At 36.3% G+C, this 19,727-nt stretch overlaps 1 protein-coding gene across 1 annotated transcript in view; it reads left to right on the top strand.

Moving 5' to 3' along the window:
- LOC101847431 (regulator of G-protein signaling 7) overlaps positions 1 to 18,422 on the top strand; it is a gene marked incomplete in the record, with an annotated part of 152,658 nt that extends 134,236 nt beyond the window's left edge. The window contains 2 exon segments of the mRNA XM_035970399.1: positions 731 to 823; positions 17,670 to 18,422. Coding sequence (XP_035826292.1) covers positions 731 to 823; positions 17,670 to 17,726 — 150 coding nt within the window.
- Positions 18,423 to 19,727: the final 1,305 nt, after the last annotated feature.

The raw sequence follows: 19,727 nt of genomic DNA, 5'->3' as shown, positions 1-19,727 counted from the left end.
CAACGCTCAGTGTACTTCACAAGACATATAAGTAGTCTTTAGTTTTAGTTTTAGTAAGAGTTTTACATCACTTGCAGCACAGTACGGTCATATAAGTGCCGAAGATTAGAGGTGTTACAAGCGAGTAACAAACACAAAAAAGAAGGAGGAGAGAGAAGAATGATAGATGTTTGATACGAGAAAGAAGGAGCGAACCACACCAGAGCACCCTCCAACCACCCACATAAGTAGTCTACAATGGCATTGAAATACAAACAGCAATGAAGTTCAAGGGCATTCTTGTACATAATAGGCCTACAGACATAAAATGATAAAGCATAAATACATGTATACTGAGATAAAAGGATTGATGGGTAAGTGTAGTAGAATTTCTTGTAAACAGTTTCATACCCTCATTGACTAAATACCTGTGCTCGTATGATACATTATATTGGGTATAAAACAAAAGCAATGATGACTTATCTAAAAACCTTCTAGAATTCAAACAAGAGTTGCCTGCCTACATTTGAGTCCATCAGGATACCAGCTGATATGTCAACGAACCTAATGTCATTAAAAAAAAGTAAAACAAACAGAGAACAAGTGTTTAGAGATCTTCAGTCTGAATTTTGTTCTCTCATTTGAGCTTTCTTGTGACAGTGTTTTGTTCTTTTGTTGATCAGAAAGCTTTTGTGTATCTCTGTTGATCTCTCCATGGACGCTGATTTTCCTGTGTTTTGTCTTTTCTCAGGATCATATATTCAAACTGATGAAAAGTGATAGCTACAGCCGGTACCTTCGGTCAGACCAGTATAAAGAATTCTTGTGCGGCACCCGGAAGAAAGTGAGACTTCTCCCTGTCATTCAGTCAGACTGGGCAGCTAGTATTTTTAAACACTAAGCCCTCCTCTAAAACATCAAGCTATTTTTCCATTAAGTTTTCATGATTTTTTTCGTCTTCAGCATTCATTTTCCGTTTTTGTTTTTTTTCTAATCCCCCTCTCTTCTTGAACCTTGTTTTTCCCCCCTTATCTGGATCAGTGACTTTTGTTTTTCTTTTTTTTATGTTTTGTTTATATATTTCCTTTTATTTCTTCAGTCTTTGTTTTCAAAGCCAGTTTATAGTTACAACATTTATTATTCTTATCATTATCCCATTCTTAATCAGATGATGACAGGAGCTGCACACTCAAAACTTGTCTTTTTTTCTCCTAGCTCCATCATCCAAGAAAGTGAAATATGATGGCTACGATTCATTTTCAGGCTTTTCATGTACTGTTGGCTGGATTGCAGTTGTTTGGATGCTTGGGGGACCTTTTATACTATCTTTCATATTCTTTTTCATATGAAACCTTTTCTGTAGTTCTTATTAGATAAGTGTGCTTCATTCAACTTCTGCACTGTTTATAGTTCCTACTTTTACTTCAATTGTATGAACTCTGTTTTTCTGGGTTGGGTTTTTTTTTTTCTTTTCATGCCATATTGATTAAGTGAAGGCTGGGGGTGGGGGGGTTGTACTGTAGATTGAGGCACTTCTTCCACTACCATGTCACCATGAAGTGAATGTTAACACCAAGAGCCCTTCATTGCATGGTCCTACCCTGTTTCATAATCTTTCTGTATGTGCATCTGTTGGTTGTAACTTATTGGTAGTAAGTGTACATGTCAGCTTCTGTGTCTTGAACTGTTTGTACCACCCATGGAAAACAAAATTGTGGGAATCTGTGATCATGCATGAGATACTATCATCGCACTAGTAGCAGTACAAGAATACTGAACGCACTTCTTATTTTCTTCCACTTCAGTTACATTTCAAAGGACTACTCACATCCATTCTGTGCTTGTTAAATCCTCCTAATTGTTCGTTTGCCAAACTTAAAAATGTCCCTCTGGAGCTCACAAATTAGGAGCACATTTTTTATTACTCCATCTTTTTCAGTTTCCAAAACAAATGTACATCCTGTATGTTTGTGAAAGCAAAGCCTCTTTTGTTTTCCTTTGTCTCCTTTCAAGTCAAATAAATACAAGCATGGCCCCTTGTTCTTACATTTTACTTCTGTTATCCAGTCAAGAACAGCTCACATGAGCTTTTTATTCCTACCATTCTGCTAGTTTTCCCAGCTTTTATGCCTACCATTAAGACTCCTTTCTCTCAAAGTGAGTTGTGCTTCACATTGTCACATTCCATAGGATGTGGATTATGATAGGCTCACTTGTGTTGTAAGCTGCTCCTATGAACTCTATGAACAGTCTCTATTTGTCGGCACTATTGCTGAGCACATGATCACATCTAAAAGTTTCCCCTTTTGCACTCACTGAAGGGTAAATGTGATCTTTGAAAAGAACAGGCATAATTCTTTATGATTCCTCTCTTGCCCTTTTTGTCATTTTTTTCTTCTCAATTTGTGTCTTGTTCTGTCTGTAGAGCCTGTTGCAGTCAGTGATATTGAGTGATGTCGAATCATTATATCATTTTTTTGTACATAGTGATCTCTGTGATGCTTCGGAGAAGATATAGCCATTCATCTGTACATGTTTTCATGGTTATGATCAGTATATCCTGCATAATGGCAGACATGTAAAGGAGGCATTATTCTGTGTCTCACTATTTAAATATATTGTACAATTTTGTTTGAAGACTTTCTTGACATATGGAGTTGTAAAGAAAACTTCTTTTTAATGGCCATATGGTATTCTTCTTCATCTTTATGTCTTCCTTCATATCTTTGAGACATCATGAGAGTAGTTCTTTCATTTTTGTACATAGCTCTGTTCTAATCGTATAACGGATTTGTTATTTCATCAAGTCGCACACCACAAGTCTCCATTTGATGTTCAGATAGTTCATGTATGTTTTCCCTTGACATGCTGCCACACCCTGTGTTTGTCTGAGAAATGTCAAAAAGTGCTCCATAGCCATATTTGACTGGTTGGGGTACATAATATGACCTGCTTGGTACTTGAAAGTGTCTACTTTTCAGTCTTGTTCATGAATGAATCTTCTGGGGATGTCACTTTTGGTGAATTTCTATGAACTGACAAAGAATAGATACTATGCAATAAGCAGGAGAAACAAATAGGTTGCTGCATGTAAACAAAACACTGTCGAAAGTGTCCAAAATGGCCTCATTGTGGAGGTGAAAGGTAGTTGTTTCACACAAGTGGACGCTTTGGGCAGTCTTGTTAAAGAAAGAAAGAATTGCAGGGAGGGGGGAGGGGGGAGGGGGGAGAGTGGGAAATGGTTGCTTGTACAGGTGATTGTCTTGGAGAGGTAACAAAAGTACCAAAGCAGGTTATAAGATATGGTTTTTTGGTTACAGAGTTACAGAACAGTGGTTGGGAGACAACAAACTTTGAATTATGAAAGATATTTCAATATTTGATCAAAGCAAGTATCAGAATCGGAGGGAAAAGATGTACAGAGCTCTTTAATTCTGAGTTAATTTTTATATCACCACATTTTACTTGTAGCTCTGATAATGCATGAATGCATGGGTTCTCTTGATATAAGCATTAGAAATTTGCATTGACAAAGGCTGAATAGCTTTCGTTTATGTTAGTTCAGACAATATGGCTAAGGAGCACTTTATGAGAGTCATCATGCTGTAGAAATATAGAAATATAGCTAAATGAACCTTTCATGCACTGCTGGCTGCTAAAAATTAAATGTTATTGGGGTGCTGAGTTCTCCAAAACATTAAGAGACAGGCAAGCTGGGCCAGTATTGGCATACATATCTTTGCTGTCAGTCTTGAATTTTTTTACCTTTATTTTGTTGATATACAAAGAAATGGAGTCCAATAACTTTTGGGGTTGAGCTATATATATATTTTGATAATAATAAGTGGGTGTTTTATCAGTCAAAAATTGGACTCTAGTTTTTATTTCACTTTTTAAAGGAAAATCTCACTAGATTTTGTTTGGTTCATAAATTGGACTTACCATCAAACGAGCTTTGCAGTGCTTGAAAGCAAATTTAATGTTGAATTGTAGATCTGTTTTTCGGAATACTTGTAATCATTGGAGTGCCTCACCATGTCATAATCTGTGCTTTTCATGTAGCTTTTTGTGTTAGCCACTACCAGAGTGTAGCAAACACCTGCCATCAAACAGCTTTTGTTCCTTCAATGTCTCAGAATGTGCTGTGTCTGAAAAGGAATAAAGGATTATTTATATAAATATTCCTTGTCAGCATAGCACATGAGGTGATATGGAAAACAGAAAAGTTGCTTTGATGGCAGACCAACACTTCCCCATCATTGATATGATAAGAAGTCTGTGCTGTATCATCAGAGTTGGCGTTGTGCTGTCATTTGTTTCTCTATGTACCCCATCCTGTTCCTCTAATCGTAGGTGTTGTTGACACAGTTGATAGTGTTGAGAATATCACAGCTTATTCTACCTGTGCCAGCATAATTGGGTTATGTCTCCACACAGATGATCCTGTGTACACCCCTTCCCAAACACACCTCCCCCCCCCCCCTTCCTCCAATCCCCATGGCAATTTTGCGTTTGTGCACATCATGGTGGCTGCCTGAGAGACATTTTTCTCACACACATATCTAAACTAATCCTCTGATGGGAGAAAAAGAAAACAAAATTCATTTCAGTCTCAAATTTATGTCAGTAGGTTAGAAGATGAATTTGTAATATATTTTATAAATATTGTATAGACACACTTTGTAATATAATATTGTTTTGTTTCGTGATATTTGACATCCTTATCTGACAGAAATGTGGTATTGTTTAAGAAAGTATGAAAGGACTACCGTGTGCCAGTCCTCAATACTGGATGGATGGGGTTGGAATTAATGTCACACAGATCAGCTTTTACTTTATTTTTCGTCACATATTCTCCATCTTTTTCCAATGAACTCATTACTCTGTGCGGAAGTTATACCACTGGTCTATGTGATAAACAATTATATAATCTTCAGTGAACTGACAAGACCAGGGATTACAACTTAATCGTTTGGAGAGCATTCCAGATGTGTTTAGAACTTGGTTAGTGCAAATGCAATTTAAACAGTTAAAGATTTTATGTTTCTTTCTATCTAGTATATTAAACTTTTAGTCACTGAGAAAATTAACAACTCTGTCCTGTGCAAAAGACTGAACTGTAGACATAGATAAAATTTTAAGGGATTATTGGTAGCTGCAACTACTCTTATGTAAATCTTGCATGACTTCACAGTATCTCCCTTATGGGCAGTGTTCATTCCAGGGGACTTACAGCTTTGCAGCCTGTTAAGCTCATATTCCCATCGATCTCACGTATCGCCAGTGCTCTAATGGAACCTCGCCAACTCAAATTTTGATGAAAATTGTTTTTTTGCTGATACCTTGATACACTATGTGTCAAAATATTAAACCCAGATTCAAACTAGAGATGCTCGACTTCCACTACAGCGACATGTGATCCATTGATTTTTTCTAACCTGATACCAAGGTTATGAAAGCAAACTGGTGGAGCATCATAGGTCAATGAACCTCACTATCTTCCTCATCAGTGTCACTTACTTTATCAATTTGGTTTGATGTGTTGAGGGACAAGGACATTTTCAACCATGCAAAACATATAACAGCTTACTAGTCAATGATCAGGACATTATAAAATGACCCGAGGTATGTTAACACTGCATTGAAAGGCAACCCAAAGATAGGAAAGTCAGTCAGGAGCTACCAAAAGCCATATGTTGTGCTGCTCTAGCCTCGTTAACGCCTTAGCAAGGGTCAGTAGAGCAGCGCTTGAGACGAGAACCTTGCTAACTGAAAGAGGTTTTGTCATTAACTCAGATGGCACTCGGATAAAGCACATACTTCTCTGCATGATTTTGTCATTGATAAAATTTGATTGCCTTAGTGTTAACAAAAGCAATGTTAGACAGGTTTTTTTGTCTCTCCTGGGAATTTTTAAAATTTGAGTAAGCAAGGTTCCAATGGAGTGCTGACAATATTAAAAGATTCGAGAATAAAGGCATAGTACAACTTACTCATGATTAAGCCAATGCAAACAGCAAGAGATTAATAATAAATATACGGAGTATTAAAAGGTATGTACGAAAGAGCTACTATTCATTACTTCTAATGTTGCAAGTTTTATAGCACCTTTCCTTGAAAAGACATGCTGAATTTTCTTTACAGAATAAGTTGGATTTTATTATTTTAATGATAAAACATTGGCGATGAAGATCAGAAGTCTCCGAGTAAAAAAAAGGTCACTGTTCTTGATATCAGCCTCTGAATGTTAAAGTAAGGGTCTAAAATAACTAGTACTAATATGTATGGCCTCAAAAACCACTTATAGCGTTCCTTATTTTATCGATAGCTTTGTATGTCTGAGTTACATGAAAAGCAAATTACACAGTGGACCACAGATTGCATGCAAGAGACACAGTCACGAGACTTTAGTACTACTGATGCTTGTTCATAGTGGACGTTAAGCATACCAGTGTTAAGGTTAGTTTGTAATCCTTTTCAGTCTAAGAAAGTCATCTGAGATTGATATTTGCCCCCAAAGAAGTGTAGACTGTTCTTTACCATTTGTCAATCTAATCTGTTGTTTCCTTCACTGCAAATGTTTCTATTTCAAAGAGTAAATCTATTCTAACATGGCTATGTACAATGGCATGAGAATACAGTCGTCTATCTTTTTCTTTATGTGGTGGCAATGCATTAATTTTGTGAATAATCTTTATGTCATCCAAAATGCCTAATTTGTTTACTTTTAATCCTAGTATCGCTATTTGGTGGACAATATGATTTTGTTGCTTGAAAAATGAAGCTCATGTTGCTTTATAAAGAAGGCATCTTACTTAATCAATAATCAGCTTTTGAGTTGTTGTTTTGTTATATTTTTTGGGTCATGTTTTTCTTTTGTCTTTTGGTGGTGCACTTGTCCTGATGTCAGATATGAGCACCAGCACCATCCCCTCTTTCCTTCCCCCTCCTTTTCTGAATTCTGTTATGTTTCACCATCCCTCTTTGCCCCTTTCATTTTCTTTGCTGATCTTCCTCTTATTCCATCTAAGTTTGCTGTTACAGCCAAGCAAAAAGAAAAAACTTAACTCTGGTGTTTGCATTTTGCCTTTAACCTTGGCTTTTAATGTTCCTTTAAAACTAGTTGATATCCATGAGGTCCTTTTCTTTGGCCTATGTAGTATTTTCCCTTTTATTTCCCAGACCAGGTAGGGAATTCCCTGAATCAATCTTATACGGGGTGCCCGCTACGGATGGATCGCGCCGATCGCTCGACTCGGTCGCGCTGAAACTGAAAACAAACCCGTTTGTTTTTTAGGCGACCGAGAAGGGCGATCGGTCTTATCAGGCCGATTCCATCCATAGTCGGCACCTCGTATTAGTAAAGTTATTGAAACTCTGATCTAATTTTCCATCTTTGTAGGATATACTTACAGTCTATATCCTGGCCTGTAACTTTAAAGTTTTTTATTCCTTCATACGACATGACTTTCTTTTGACGGTTCGTACTCTGCATTTGAAAACAAATGGAGATGTGCAGTGACATGGGGAAAGAGGAACAGAGAATGTCACATCACAATGGAGTCAGGCACTCATCAGTTTATCGGCATATGGAGTTTTTGGTTTTATATCAAAGCCTGTTAATTTGCCTAGCTTTTGATGGAAAAAAATACCCACATATCTTAAATAGAAGTTGAGGTATTAACGACTGAGGGAGGTTTGGGTGGTGCTGTTGTCATGGGCAAAAGGAGAGGAAAAGGCCATCAAAATTTGGTGACTTTCAAAGTTTGAGTGTTCATGGAAATGTCAAATTGACATTTTGTGTCTTTGATCAACATATTTCAGTAAAGTCCTCACAGAAATGCATTATTAACATAAAGGTGTTGACCCCCCACCCCTTTAAAAAAAGATTCAATAAAAGCTGTCCAATGGGGGAAGACATATTGGTTTCTTTGATTTAATTATTTTAACGAGCGCCGGATTTCACGAATAAACCACAAATATGGATATGGATTAATAGTATGGTAGCTACTGAGTTTTTCATTGATTGCAAAAAAGTGTTATGTAAAAGAAGGTACTGGTGGAACACCTGTCAGATGTGTCAGTGGGTCACTTACCTTGATGGGCATCCTGTAAGAATGTCGTGTTGTGCTTCCGTAGTTTAGTTTTAGTTTTAGTAAAGGGAAGCACATTGACAATTGAGTGCTGGGAGGAAACTACGTATGTTATAGATGAACAGAAACAAGAGAGGAAAAAGAAGAGAAAAAGTAGAACTTACGGTGTCCCCTCCAGCCGCCTTTTGTTTTTTGTTCTTCTTTATCCTCTGACATTGCAAGCATTCTAGTCAGTCTTTAGTCAGTGCAAAGGCACCTAAGTATAGCCTAAAATGTGGACAACTGGTGAAAACCTATCTCATTCTGTGTGTCTTCATTTTCCAACCCCTGAACATTTTTTTTTGGTTAAGAATAAGTTCTCTTTTGTGTGCGTGCTTAAGAAAAGGACCCATATGACAGCAGTATTTTTAATTTAGTTGTTAATACAAAAGCTAAAGAGCTTTTTGTGAGACAGCGTGGTGGAATCAGGCTCTCGTCAATTTTTGGGCATGTAGAGTTATTGGTATCATCTTAAAGCTTGTTCACTTGCCTTTATTTTTATTTTAAAAATATCCATTTATCTTGAATAGAAGTCGAGATATTTGCGAAAGAAGGAGGTGGGGGTCACCTGTTTTCAGAGGTAAAATTAGTGAGTAAATGACCACCAAAGATTAGTTATTTCCTTAGTTTAAGAGTCCGTGGTAACTGAAAATGTTCATTTTTTGTACCTTTATCCGTTTTTCAGAAAAATCCACACAAAAATGAGTTATTTAGTGGGCATGAAAGGTGTTGAGCCAAAAAACAAAAATTTGATAAAAATTCACAAACCTGTGGAAAAATGCAAGTTTCTTCACTTTGATTATTTTGACGAGAGCCTGATTCCACCACGCTGTCTCACATTTATTAGGTAGTTTCAGATAGGTTTTTCCCTTTCTGAATAAGCTGGGTTGTTTAATTTTTCAAATAATTAGTACTAGCTGGGTACCTGCTGTTCGATGAACGGACTCTAAAGAATCGATCGTCAAGTCATTGCGGAACCAGTGCGCACTGCTTGTGAACGATTTATAATGGCGTCTTAGAAGACGGACTTTCCCAAGATTAGATCTAAACGAAACTAATGAATTACAGAAAATTAAACTTCAGTAAAATCAGACTCCTTAATATAAATGTGTACCCTTTAAATGATTCTGAACCTCCATTATTTTTTTCAAGTTCGAAAGTTACGTGGTTTGGAAGTTTTAGGCAACCAAAATGAGGAACTTTTACAAATATATAGATTTTGATGGGGGGGGTTTGGGGGGGGGGGTTAAGACAAAGAACGGAAATAAGTTTTTGAGAAAAGCAGCTGTAAAGTTAAACAACACTATTGTTAACAAAAATTGTAAATGTCATTCTCATTCTAATATACTTGTATTATATGATGTTAAGTACAATAAAGACAGTAAAAACATCAATAAATATAGCCTATAGTAAAGTGTTCAAATTGTTTTTAAAAAAACACTGTTGGGATTACAATAAAATGAGAAATTAGGTCAAACTATAAGTAAGAAATAATGGGTTGATTTGATTTTTCCCATACTGTCAATATGCGCAAGTTTTGCCATGGGAGTGTACACAAGTATATTCATGGGCACTGCTATTTATTGGGTGGGAGGAATTTTAATTACATTTTGAGTTTATGTAATTTGATCGTAAGAAATATCAGACGGTGACAAATGACCACTGTACAGGTCCATTTGTGCCAGTTTAGTTTGTTGGTTTTTGTTTTAAGGGGGGGGGGGGGGTTTAAGATTTTCTCACCAGACACCCCTGAAATAAACTATTTTTTTAGCTTACTACTCACAAATAAAACTGAACTGAATCCTTTTGAAATATGATTTAGGAATAGTTCAACTTTGATTTTCTGTTGTAACTTTAATAAATGAATATTAACAATTACTTTTTTCACCTTTTTTAAGCCTTTAAATTAGCTCGAAATTGACTTTGCTATTATGTGGTCCTTTTCTTTAAGCACACGCACATAGTAAATCTCAACTAAGAAAAAACAGTTTAACTTTGAAAAACGTGATCAACATCAGAAATATGAGGGGTGGGTGGTTGGGGGGAAGGGAGGGGGGGGGAGATGATTTACAAGATAAGTTTAATAGTTCTGGTCCCAGCTTTTTTTTCTTGGTTCACAATAACTGCCATTATTACCTTTCATAAAAGTGGAACAGCATTTTAAAAAACAGCAAAAAATTGAGGACAATAAACTTGAGATTCTCAAAGGATTATTTTTGGCAAAGTTCGTAAATAGTCCTTTTATTGCCAAAAAAGGCAGTTTTTACTTGTTTCAGGCTCTCTCTCTCTCTCTCTCTCTCTCTCTCTCTCTCTCTCTCTCTCTCTCTCTCTCTCTCTCTCTCTCTCTCTCCCTCCCTCTCTCCCTCCTTCCTTCCCTCTCTCCCTCCTTCCTTCCCTCTCTCTCTTTCTCTCTCATTATGTTCTTTGCTCATTATAAAAACAAAACATCTCCAGTGTTGCGATCCATAACTTACAAAATTTCCATTCAGACTCTTTCCTTAAGTGACAGTTTTTTTGACAGCCTCAGCACTAATTAAGCAAGGCCAGAAAAATTGTATAGAAACACTGGGGCCTCTAAATAGTAGATAGTTGTGATGATTAAAAAAATGCTCACAAATTACAGTTTTAAGTTTGTACACATAGATCGCTTGAATTGATTTTCTTCTTATCAGTTGTTTTTTGGTTTTTTTACTTCCACCTCCGTATCTGCATTCGAGCCTTTCAGCAGACTGTCAAATAGAAATTTTCGAAGTACCTCACTTTGCCACAAGTTACACGAGAACTTTAAAAGGATATAAATAGAAAATGTTTGCCGCCAGAGGCCCTGATCACTGCTTTATGTTTGTTGCATTTGTATGTCACTTCTGTATTAACGTACATTTCACTGGGTTCATTTTCTGATTAATATACTGGCTGCTTGTGTCAAGTATTTTTGGTTGACTTGTCATTAAGATTGGAAATCCTCTTTTCATAAGCTTTCTGTCTGTTTTAATACCTTTTTTTCGCCAGCAAGATGAATGCTTGACAAGCTGATTTTATGATTTCGCCACAAATTTGTCATTTGTTCTTTACATTTTTTTGGATCATATTCACATGAATATTCTGTATGTAGATATTATCATGTTGAAGTTTAGGTTGTTTTGTTTGTTCTTTCTTTTTGTTTGATTGTTTTGATTGCGTTTTTCTTTAGTTAAAGTTTTCTTATTTCCAGCTGGAAAGCCAGCTTACTCATTTTAGAATTTAGATCTGTATACAGTATGCATGGCATGGGCTTCACAGCAACAGCTTTCTTCTTGTGTCTTTGAAATTGTGACATTTTTCTTGAAAATTTTGCTCCAATGTGAGCTTTTGTGTTTTTCCAAGTTGAGATAATAAATTTGTAAATGTAATATTGAGATCTAAAGACTGCCAGTATCTCAATGAAAGGAATAATATATATATTTTTTGTTTGCCATTAGCAGTTGCTGTTCTAGTCAACTGCCATGCTTTGTACAAATACTGAAATTTGAATTGCTTGCCATAATCATCCAGTCACATTCAGATTAAAGTGATAAAAGATGTTGTAGTGCATATAGTTAAAAAGAAGCAAAGGTTATTATATCACTGTTGTAGTATTTCTTGCAATGTTGAAGTTTTGATGCTATGTTGATGAATGTCTAATGCATGTTTAACACGTCTCTGGAGCATGCTCTCTTTACAGCTCTGTAGGGCTACAATAGTAGAAAAGAGAAGTGAAACGATTTCCTGTAATATATTACTGGTCTCATGTGAGAGGACGTGGGTAAAATTCTAACAACTTCTTTGACTCTTCAGTTGTGAATTTTAGCATTTTGCCTCCTCAAACTTATAACCATCAATGTTTTTTTCCTTCTTTCCTATCTTCATGAATATCATTCTAGTGTTAAATGAATGGCCAAATGCAAGTTAAGTTCTTTTTTTTAATTTGTTTAAGGTTAATGTGTTAAGTTCTTTTTTTTAATTTGTTTAAGGTTAATGTGTTAAGTTCTTTTTTTAAAATTTGTTTAAGGTTAATGTGTGAATTTCAGCCTCTTATTCCACTAGCCATTAAAAAAATTGGTTTTGACTTCGTAAAGATCAATGCCAGCTGAAGGGTCTAAGAACAGATCACTTTTAACAGCATGAGCCAAGCACAGTAGAAGAAAGGTGCATGAGTGGACACTAGTGAGAGGAAATGTTTGCGCAAATTTCTTTGTCCTTGCACGAAGTTTGCATGATTTTCACCTTCATTTGCCTAGATTCCCCTTTAAATCAGCAGTTACTGAAAAATTAAATCATTAAAATCAAATAAATCACAAAGAATTCTCTAGGCTTGGAATGTTCCAAGAGAAATAATTCATTCTTTTGTGTGCGTTGAAGGTCTCCAAAAGTTCAGTCAGTTTAACAATTAAATGTCAAAAATAATTTTGAACGCTCTTCAACACTTTGAAAAGTGGCCACTTTAGATTTTTTATATTTTTCTACTGTTTCCTCTTACAGCATTTAACTGGAATATAGGAACAACTGTTCACTCATTGTTTCGTTTGCTTTCTTTATTATTGTGCTCTTTCACACATGATCCTTGTAATCTGGCATGCATGTTTTCATGGTGACGGGCCAGGGGATAGGCGCAAAGCAGGCACTTAATCGAGAACATGGAGAGATCGTTGCTGGGAATTCATAAATCAAATTTGAATAACTTCACTTGAATACAAGACTGACATGAAAACTATAACGTAGGTGTTCTGCTGTCATGTAATGTTGATCATGTTAGATTGTCACTGCAGTAAATTCTTTAGCAATAATTTGTTTTCGAAAGCTGGGGATATGAGACAAAAGTGATAGTGAGAAAATCTTTGTTTAGGTGAAAACACTTTCACTGAAGTAAGTACTGATAATTTGCACTGTCGTAGGAAAATATGTTCAAAGTAACAATTGCATGTGCATTGTTTACGCATTCAAACATGCATTTCTTTCATGTCATGCGAGTAACAAAGGAACCTTTTTCATTTAAATTGAAGCTATTTATATTCCCCAACGCAATGAATATAATAGAGGGGAGTGTTTCATGTGACGACTAAATTATACACAAATATCAGCATATCGAACAGTTCAAACTGGATGTGTATCTTTTTCTCATAAAGCTTCGGAGAATATGTGCAATAATGTGTACGCACGAGTGCAAATTGTAAAGAAAGGAACGCAATACTTGGTGAGGAACAAGGGATACTAAGAGAGGGAGAAGGGATACTAAGAGAAGGAGGAGAGATACCAGGAGAGGGAGAAGGGGTACTAAGAGAAGGAGGAGAGATACCAGGAGAGGGAGAAGGGATACTAAGAGAAGGAGGAGAGATACCAGGAGAGGGAGAAGGGGTACTAAGAGAAGGAGGAGAGATACCAGGAGAGGGAGAAGGGGTCTCTCAACCAACATGCCGAAACTGATCTTTTTTCTCTTTTATAAGTAGATGGTTTGCTTTCTTGCAACATGTGTTTCCTCTTTCTTTTCGGTATAGAATTACTATTTTTTATTTTATTGCATTCCTCAATCTTCATTTTCTTTTCGTAAAAAGTAGAATTGAACTGGATTCTGCAGGTATCATGCATTACCTGTAAGTTTTAGTCTTTTTTCTCATGGGTTTACTTTGAAAAGTACCTGTTTCTAAGTTTGTAGGAAAAGAATAAGGCAAAAACTCAGAAAGATTAAACGCGTCAAAATTTTCAGAAAATGGTCTTAGGTAAGCTGAGTTTCCTTGTGAGAAGAATTTTGGTACCCGAAGACATTATTTATACCTTTGTTACCTCTGTCTTCTTTTCTACTTTTTCTTAGCTTCATATGACCATTATAAGGTCTTTGTCCTCATCTCAGTTCATTCACATAAGACAGAGGAGATCTCAAGTCAGCACACAGCCGTTGTCAGATTGTTTGTTCACTCAGAAAAAAAGATCTTGCCGGAGCCCTCTGTAATTTCACATGTTGCATGATCATCACACCACAGCTCTTGTCCAAAAATTTCTGGCCAAAATATTTTGTGTGTAGGAATGAAGGAACTGAGCGATCGTGACCAATAGAGTAAAAGCGTAGCGACATATATGGCTAACTTTTCGTTGTCACCAAGGGTGAGGACAGCTTAATAAATGGTTACGACCTGCACTAGTTCACACCTTCTTGAAGTCTGGTGTAGAGGTAAACACACCATCTGCCACATGGCCAGTCTCCTAATTTTGGAAAATTTGTTAAAGTCACACTACATATGAATATGCACATGCCTTTTATTGAAGCTGGCAAGTTTGTTTAGGTGCATGTCACTAAAAATGTGTTTGTTTGAAGAGAGATAAAGAAAATCCGGGAATGCATGTTGAAAGGAGCTTTGATTTCAAGAAATGCATGTTTGAGGGGTATTTTTCCCACGGTCGTTCTGTTCTGGTCCCTCGTGCCACGATAAGAATTTCACTTCACTCCTACTAGACTGTACTGTGCATCCCTCTCCTTATCACTGCAATGGCCGTTACACCACACCAGCTACCATGTCGGGTTCCTTCACCTGTTATCTGTTCTATTTCAATATAACACTGTCTTCCACTTTAAAACTCATGAACATGAGGAAATTGGGGGAAACAAGAATGTGGTCCCGTCCCAAAAAGAAGTAGGCCGTATTGATGCAGACAAGAACGTCTTTGTGTTGACTTTTTACAGGTTTTTTTCTATAGCAAAAGCAGCAGACTGTTGGTTCAAAAGATATACCTTTCCTAACATTAGTGGAGACCAAGTGCTGTAAATTTGACCTGAATCAATTTTTCAGAATGCTTGTTTTTCAAGTGACAATAAAGAAACCAAATGTATGGGTATAACAACATCCTAAATTTTTGTTGTAGAAGTAGACAATTCAATACAAAAATACACCTTTCCTGATCTCAGTGGAGACAAAGTGCTTTAAATTTGACCCAATACAATTCATCAGAAAGCTTTTTAAAAATTAGACTTTGAAAAAAAAAAGAAATCAAGTGTATTTGTACAACGGCATCATATCTCTCACCTGGGTGTGAAGAGCAACATTTTTATGCTGACATTGAACTATTTGTAGTATTTATCCCGGTACGGTATACCTGAAAGATAAGAAGGGGAGACTGGTGCGCATATCACTGTACTATTTAAAAGACTACATCGTGAATGGCTCAGAGGGTTTTTTTCTGTACATTTAAACTCTCAAACACGTTTCGTTTCCCTTTTTTTCTCACTCTCAGATTATGCTTTATTCCTTTCTAATGATGCTCCGATTTACTTGTGTATATCTCTTCATTCAGATTGTGAAAATCCACTCGTCTCATTCATTTCTTTGCCTGCTTATACTGGATTAGCTATAAGTGTTCTCTCTCATGTCTGCTCTGTTTTTAAAGGAGAAGTCGCACCTTTGAACAGCTTTCGGAGCATACTCAGTTTTGGTTGGAGAAATGTGAGGAAAGTCAGATGAAATGCTCATGAAACAAGGAAGGAGACGTCTTTTAACAGATTTGCACATTGCTGTCTAAGTGAACACTCTTCTAATCTACTGAATGAATAATCGCTGGAAAGTATTCACCACTCATAACTTCTAATACATATTTGGCTCTCTTGACAACTTGCATGTCTCTCCTTGCAGCTATGTCTCACGCATGAGTGATCGGACCAATGGTGTTTAGGGAGACATCGAATAAAATTTTGTTATAAGTCTTGATTACCTCAGAGTGATCTTACACCTGGCAGTGGCTGATAATGTTATAAGGGTCACGAGATCAAGTTCTGAAAGAGTGGAAAAGTTTGTTTTAAGGTGCGACGGGTCCTTTAAGCATCACTAGTTGATAATCTTAATAATGTTGATATTTTCAAAAAATAAACAGTTTTGAATACAAGTGCCTGCTGTTTATTTTTTTTACTCAAAAACTCATGTTCAAGTTCATGTCTGAGATGTTATTGTCAGTCTTTGTTCATATTTTCAGCTCTGAGAACCAAACACAATGGAACAAGTTGACATGAAATAATAGATTGCTAAAATAATTATTTACAAGCTACTTATGAAAACAATACTTACGTACTTGAGATGGTTATAAACTCACAGCTTTTGCCGGACAAATGTTATCTGTTGCACTGCACAGTTTCCATGCACTGGATTTGCATATATACCCTCTCGCACACATGCACTAAAAAGGTAAATGCACACAATTTTATTACCTCATTTCGTGTCCCTAGAACTGTAATCCTCAGTGTTCTTCCAAATTGGCACCAAACGGTCTGGAATGTGAACTATGAAGGAGAAACTATTCTTGTAAAATTTGAAAGAGCCAGAAGAGTTTTTGAGGTGAAAGAGAGCCACAACACACTACTAAAATAAGGAATGTAAATTAAGATAGTCGCAGTTTGTTTGGTGGGCGTTTTTCAGAAAAATGTTTTAAAACTTTTAGTAAAGAAAAAAAGTTGTTTTCATTTTAAAAGCTGTGTAGCGTTCTCAGTCAATTACACTTTCAGTGGCTTTAACTTGTATTTAAACCCCAAAAATTCAAGTTCTTTTTCTTCCCTTTAAACATATTACAGAAGATAACAAATATTATATCTGATTACATAATCACGTTCACATAAAATCGACCTCTGTGTGATATTTGCTGCCATATGCTTTTTACACTCCTTCCTCATGTGCATCGCTCAGTTATAGCATTTTATCATTTCTGTGTTTGTGGGGAGAATTCACTGTTTCTCTTGGAAGGATATCCCCTCCCCCACCCCCCACAAGCTCAGATATTTATATACCTTATGCAATGTCATGATGGAGGTGTATTACATTTGTGTAATCCATGTACCTGTTTGTCTTATTTCTAATTCCAAATTATTGAGACTTCAGTGTAAGTAACAAAAAGAAGAAGTAAAAAGAATGTAATGTGAAGCCTGTCTTTTTTTTTTTTTAACAATAAATGCTTAGTAATTTGTTATGTTACATTGCTTTATTGCTCCTATAGTCCTTTTGAAATGTAAACTTAAAGAAATATGAATATCATCGTTGATATTTACACTCGGGCAACCCTGATTAGGTGATGGCTTTTTTCAAATACCTTTCAGAAGTATGACAATCCTTAAGCTTGCTTCAGCTCGTGTTCTTGAGTCTCAATAGTTTGAGCATTTACTTTGATAGATATTATTGTGGCATTTCTCTGTAGTATGTGACTCGATTAACACTTGATTTGTCTGTACACCGTGTGCTCCAGCAGGGCAAGTCTTTGTCTGTTGTCTGAACATGTAAGGTTTGAAATGGCTCCCACTCATCCCGGGTCTGGTGAGTGCTCTACCTTCGTACTAGATCGAATTATAATCAATGAAAGTTTATAAAGTTCGAGAAAGGTGAGTTAACAACAATGAAGTGAATATTACTAACAACGACCTTTGCTTCTTTTTTCCCTTTCTTAAAATTTCAGAGCAAAAAACGGCTGGAAATTAGAAAAGTATGAAAAGAAATTTGGAAGTGGTCCACTTTTGTATTGTCCTATAAGAGTGGCCCTTAACCTCAAGTGATAACACATTCTCTTTTCATCGTGAAGACATCGGGATATCTGATGTGGAAAAAGTTGCAACAAGCCCGGCATATCCCCCACTGACAACGAGCTGTGTGGGCGTACAGCCTGGAGGTTTCCCTCACCGCAGCCAGCCGGTCGTCAAGCCAACGGGAAAAGAGAGACTATTTGTGCAGGCACAAACACACCTGTTTTCTCAAGCTGGACCTTATGGATTTTTGGTGATGTTTCGAATCTGGCTGGGTTTTTTCTTTTCCATGGATGCCATGCGAACACACCGTGTACAGAACTGTGCTTCAAGGCAGTTGGGTTTTTTTTTTTTTTTTTTTTTTTTTCGAAGTTCAAAGAAAAGAAAAAAGTCAGTTGCCTTGAGACTGGTACTACATCGATATCATTTTATGTTTTTATTCAATGTTTCTGAGTTGACACAACAAATGGAGCATCTAATCCCACCATTTAATGTCTTTGAATGATTTTATTTTGTAATGTTAATGTGAAGCAATGGAGATGAGTGAGAATGTTTCTTATTTCGTTAACCTTCAGCATACTTGCTCTGAAGATAAAAGATGCTGATATAAACAGCAGCATGAATTAAGATCCATATTTAACAGTGCCCTGAGGAGTGATGTATTTTTTTATATGACGTGAATTTAGCTCACAGAGCACCTTTTTTTCATCATCAAATATCCTCATTCTCTTCCATACATGTGTGCTTTTTGTAATTTCATCCATTTGTTTTTTAAGAATTGAGCGAACTGAGAATCTTTGTGGAGAACGAAAGAAAGGAAATCTAAACAACTCTGAAAGAGTGCAATATGATTATGTGTGTGTTTATGTTATAAATATATGTGTGTATGTATGTCTGTGTGACAAAATGGTGGAATTGAGGGCTTGTCAATTTTTACCGATATGGAGTACTTAAAGCCTGATCATTCGTTTTATTTTTGAGGGAAGAAATATCCATAATAATATAAGTCGTGAAATTTGTGGCTGGAGGACGGGATCAATTGTTTTCAGGTAAAATAAGCGAGAAAATTTCCACCAAAGTTTAGTGACTTCTAAACTTTGAAGGTCCTTGGAAACTACAACTTTTCATTTGTTGTGCCTTTTCTCTTCTTTTTTCAGTGCAGGCCATGCAGAAATTTTTTTTATATGGACTTAAAAGGTGCTGAGAAAAAAGAATAAATAAATAAATAAATAAATAAATAAATAAATAAATAAATAAATAAATAAATAAATAAAAATTACCCCACAGGCAGAAAAGTGTCAGCTTCTTTGATTTCATTATTTTGACGAGCACCTGATTTCTCCACGGTGCCACTTGTATACATATGAATACACACACACAGTCAGGCACAGGTAACAAGAACACTGAAAACTCAAAATCATTGATAGCTCGTACAATTTGCCATTCCCCAACTGATATCTCTTTAAGCTTTAGTTAGATTGGTTTACCCAAATACTGGATGTGTCAAACACATTTGTCAGTTTCTGACGTGTTTGAGTTATCTGTGCCTGACTGTGCGCATGTGTATGGGCATGTGCAAGTGTGTGTGTGTGTGTGTGTGTGTGGGGGGGGGGGGGGGGGGGTGTGGGTGTGTGCTCAAATTGCCTGTGTGGACAACATTTGCTTTCATCTCTTTTCAGTCATCCTAATGTACTTGGCAAATATGTTTGCTGCAGTCTGTGTTTTCTTGAATTTTGCATCCCTTTTGTTCAAGCCTGAATTGAAAGGTTCGAAAAGCATTGAATTTTATTATCTCCTTGCTTGGATTTTATGACCTTGGGAAAATCTGCAGATTTTTATGAACATCAAAATGACAGCTTTTGATTTCAAGAAGTGAAATTGTTATCTCAAATCCAATAATGAAGATGCTTATAATGAGAACAATCTGGACTTAATATTTTTATTCTAACCTCAGCCACTGCTTTGTGAGCTTCAAAAATGTTGGTTACTAAAATGAGAATTTGTATTTGAAGATTTACAGTGTTCTACAGAATGATTTTATTGTGAAACTTTTTCCCTGAAGTAAGTTTTTCATCTGGACACTATCCTAATTGTTTTTTAAACAAAATGCAGCGGCA

The sequence above is a fragment of the Aplysia californica genome, unplaced genomic scaffold (assembly GCF_000002075.1).
Source record: "Aplysia californica isolate F4 #8 unplaced genomic scaffold, AplCal3.0 scaffold00263, whole genome shotgun sequence".
NCBI lineage: Eukaryota > Metazoa > Mollusca > Gastropoda > Aplysiida > Aplysiidae > Aplysia > Aplysia californica.
The sequence above is the reverse complement of the archived record's forward strand: the minus strand, read 5'-3'. Positions and strand labels throughout refer to the sequence as shown.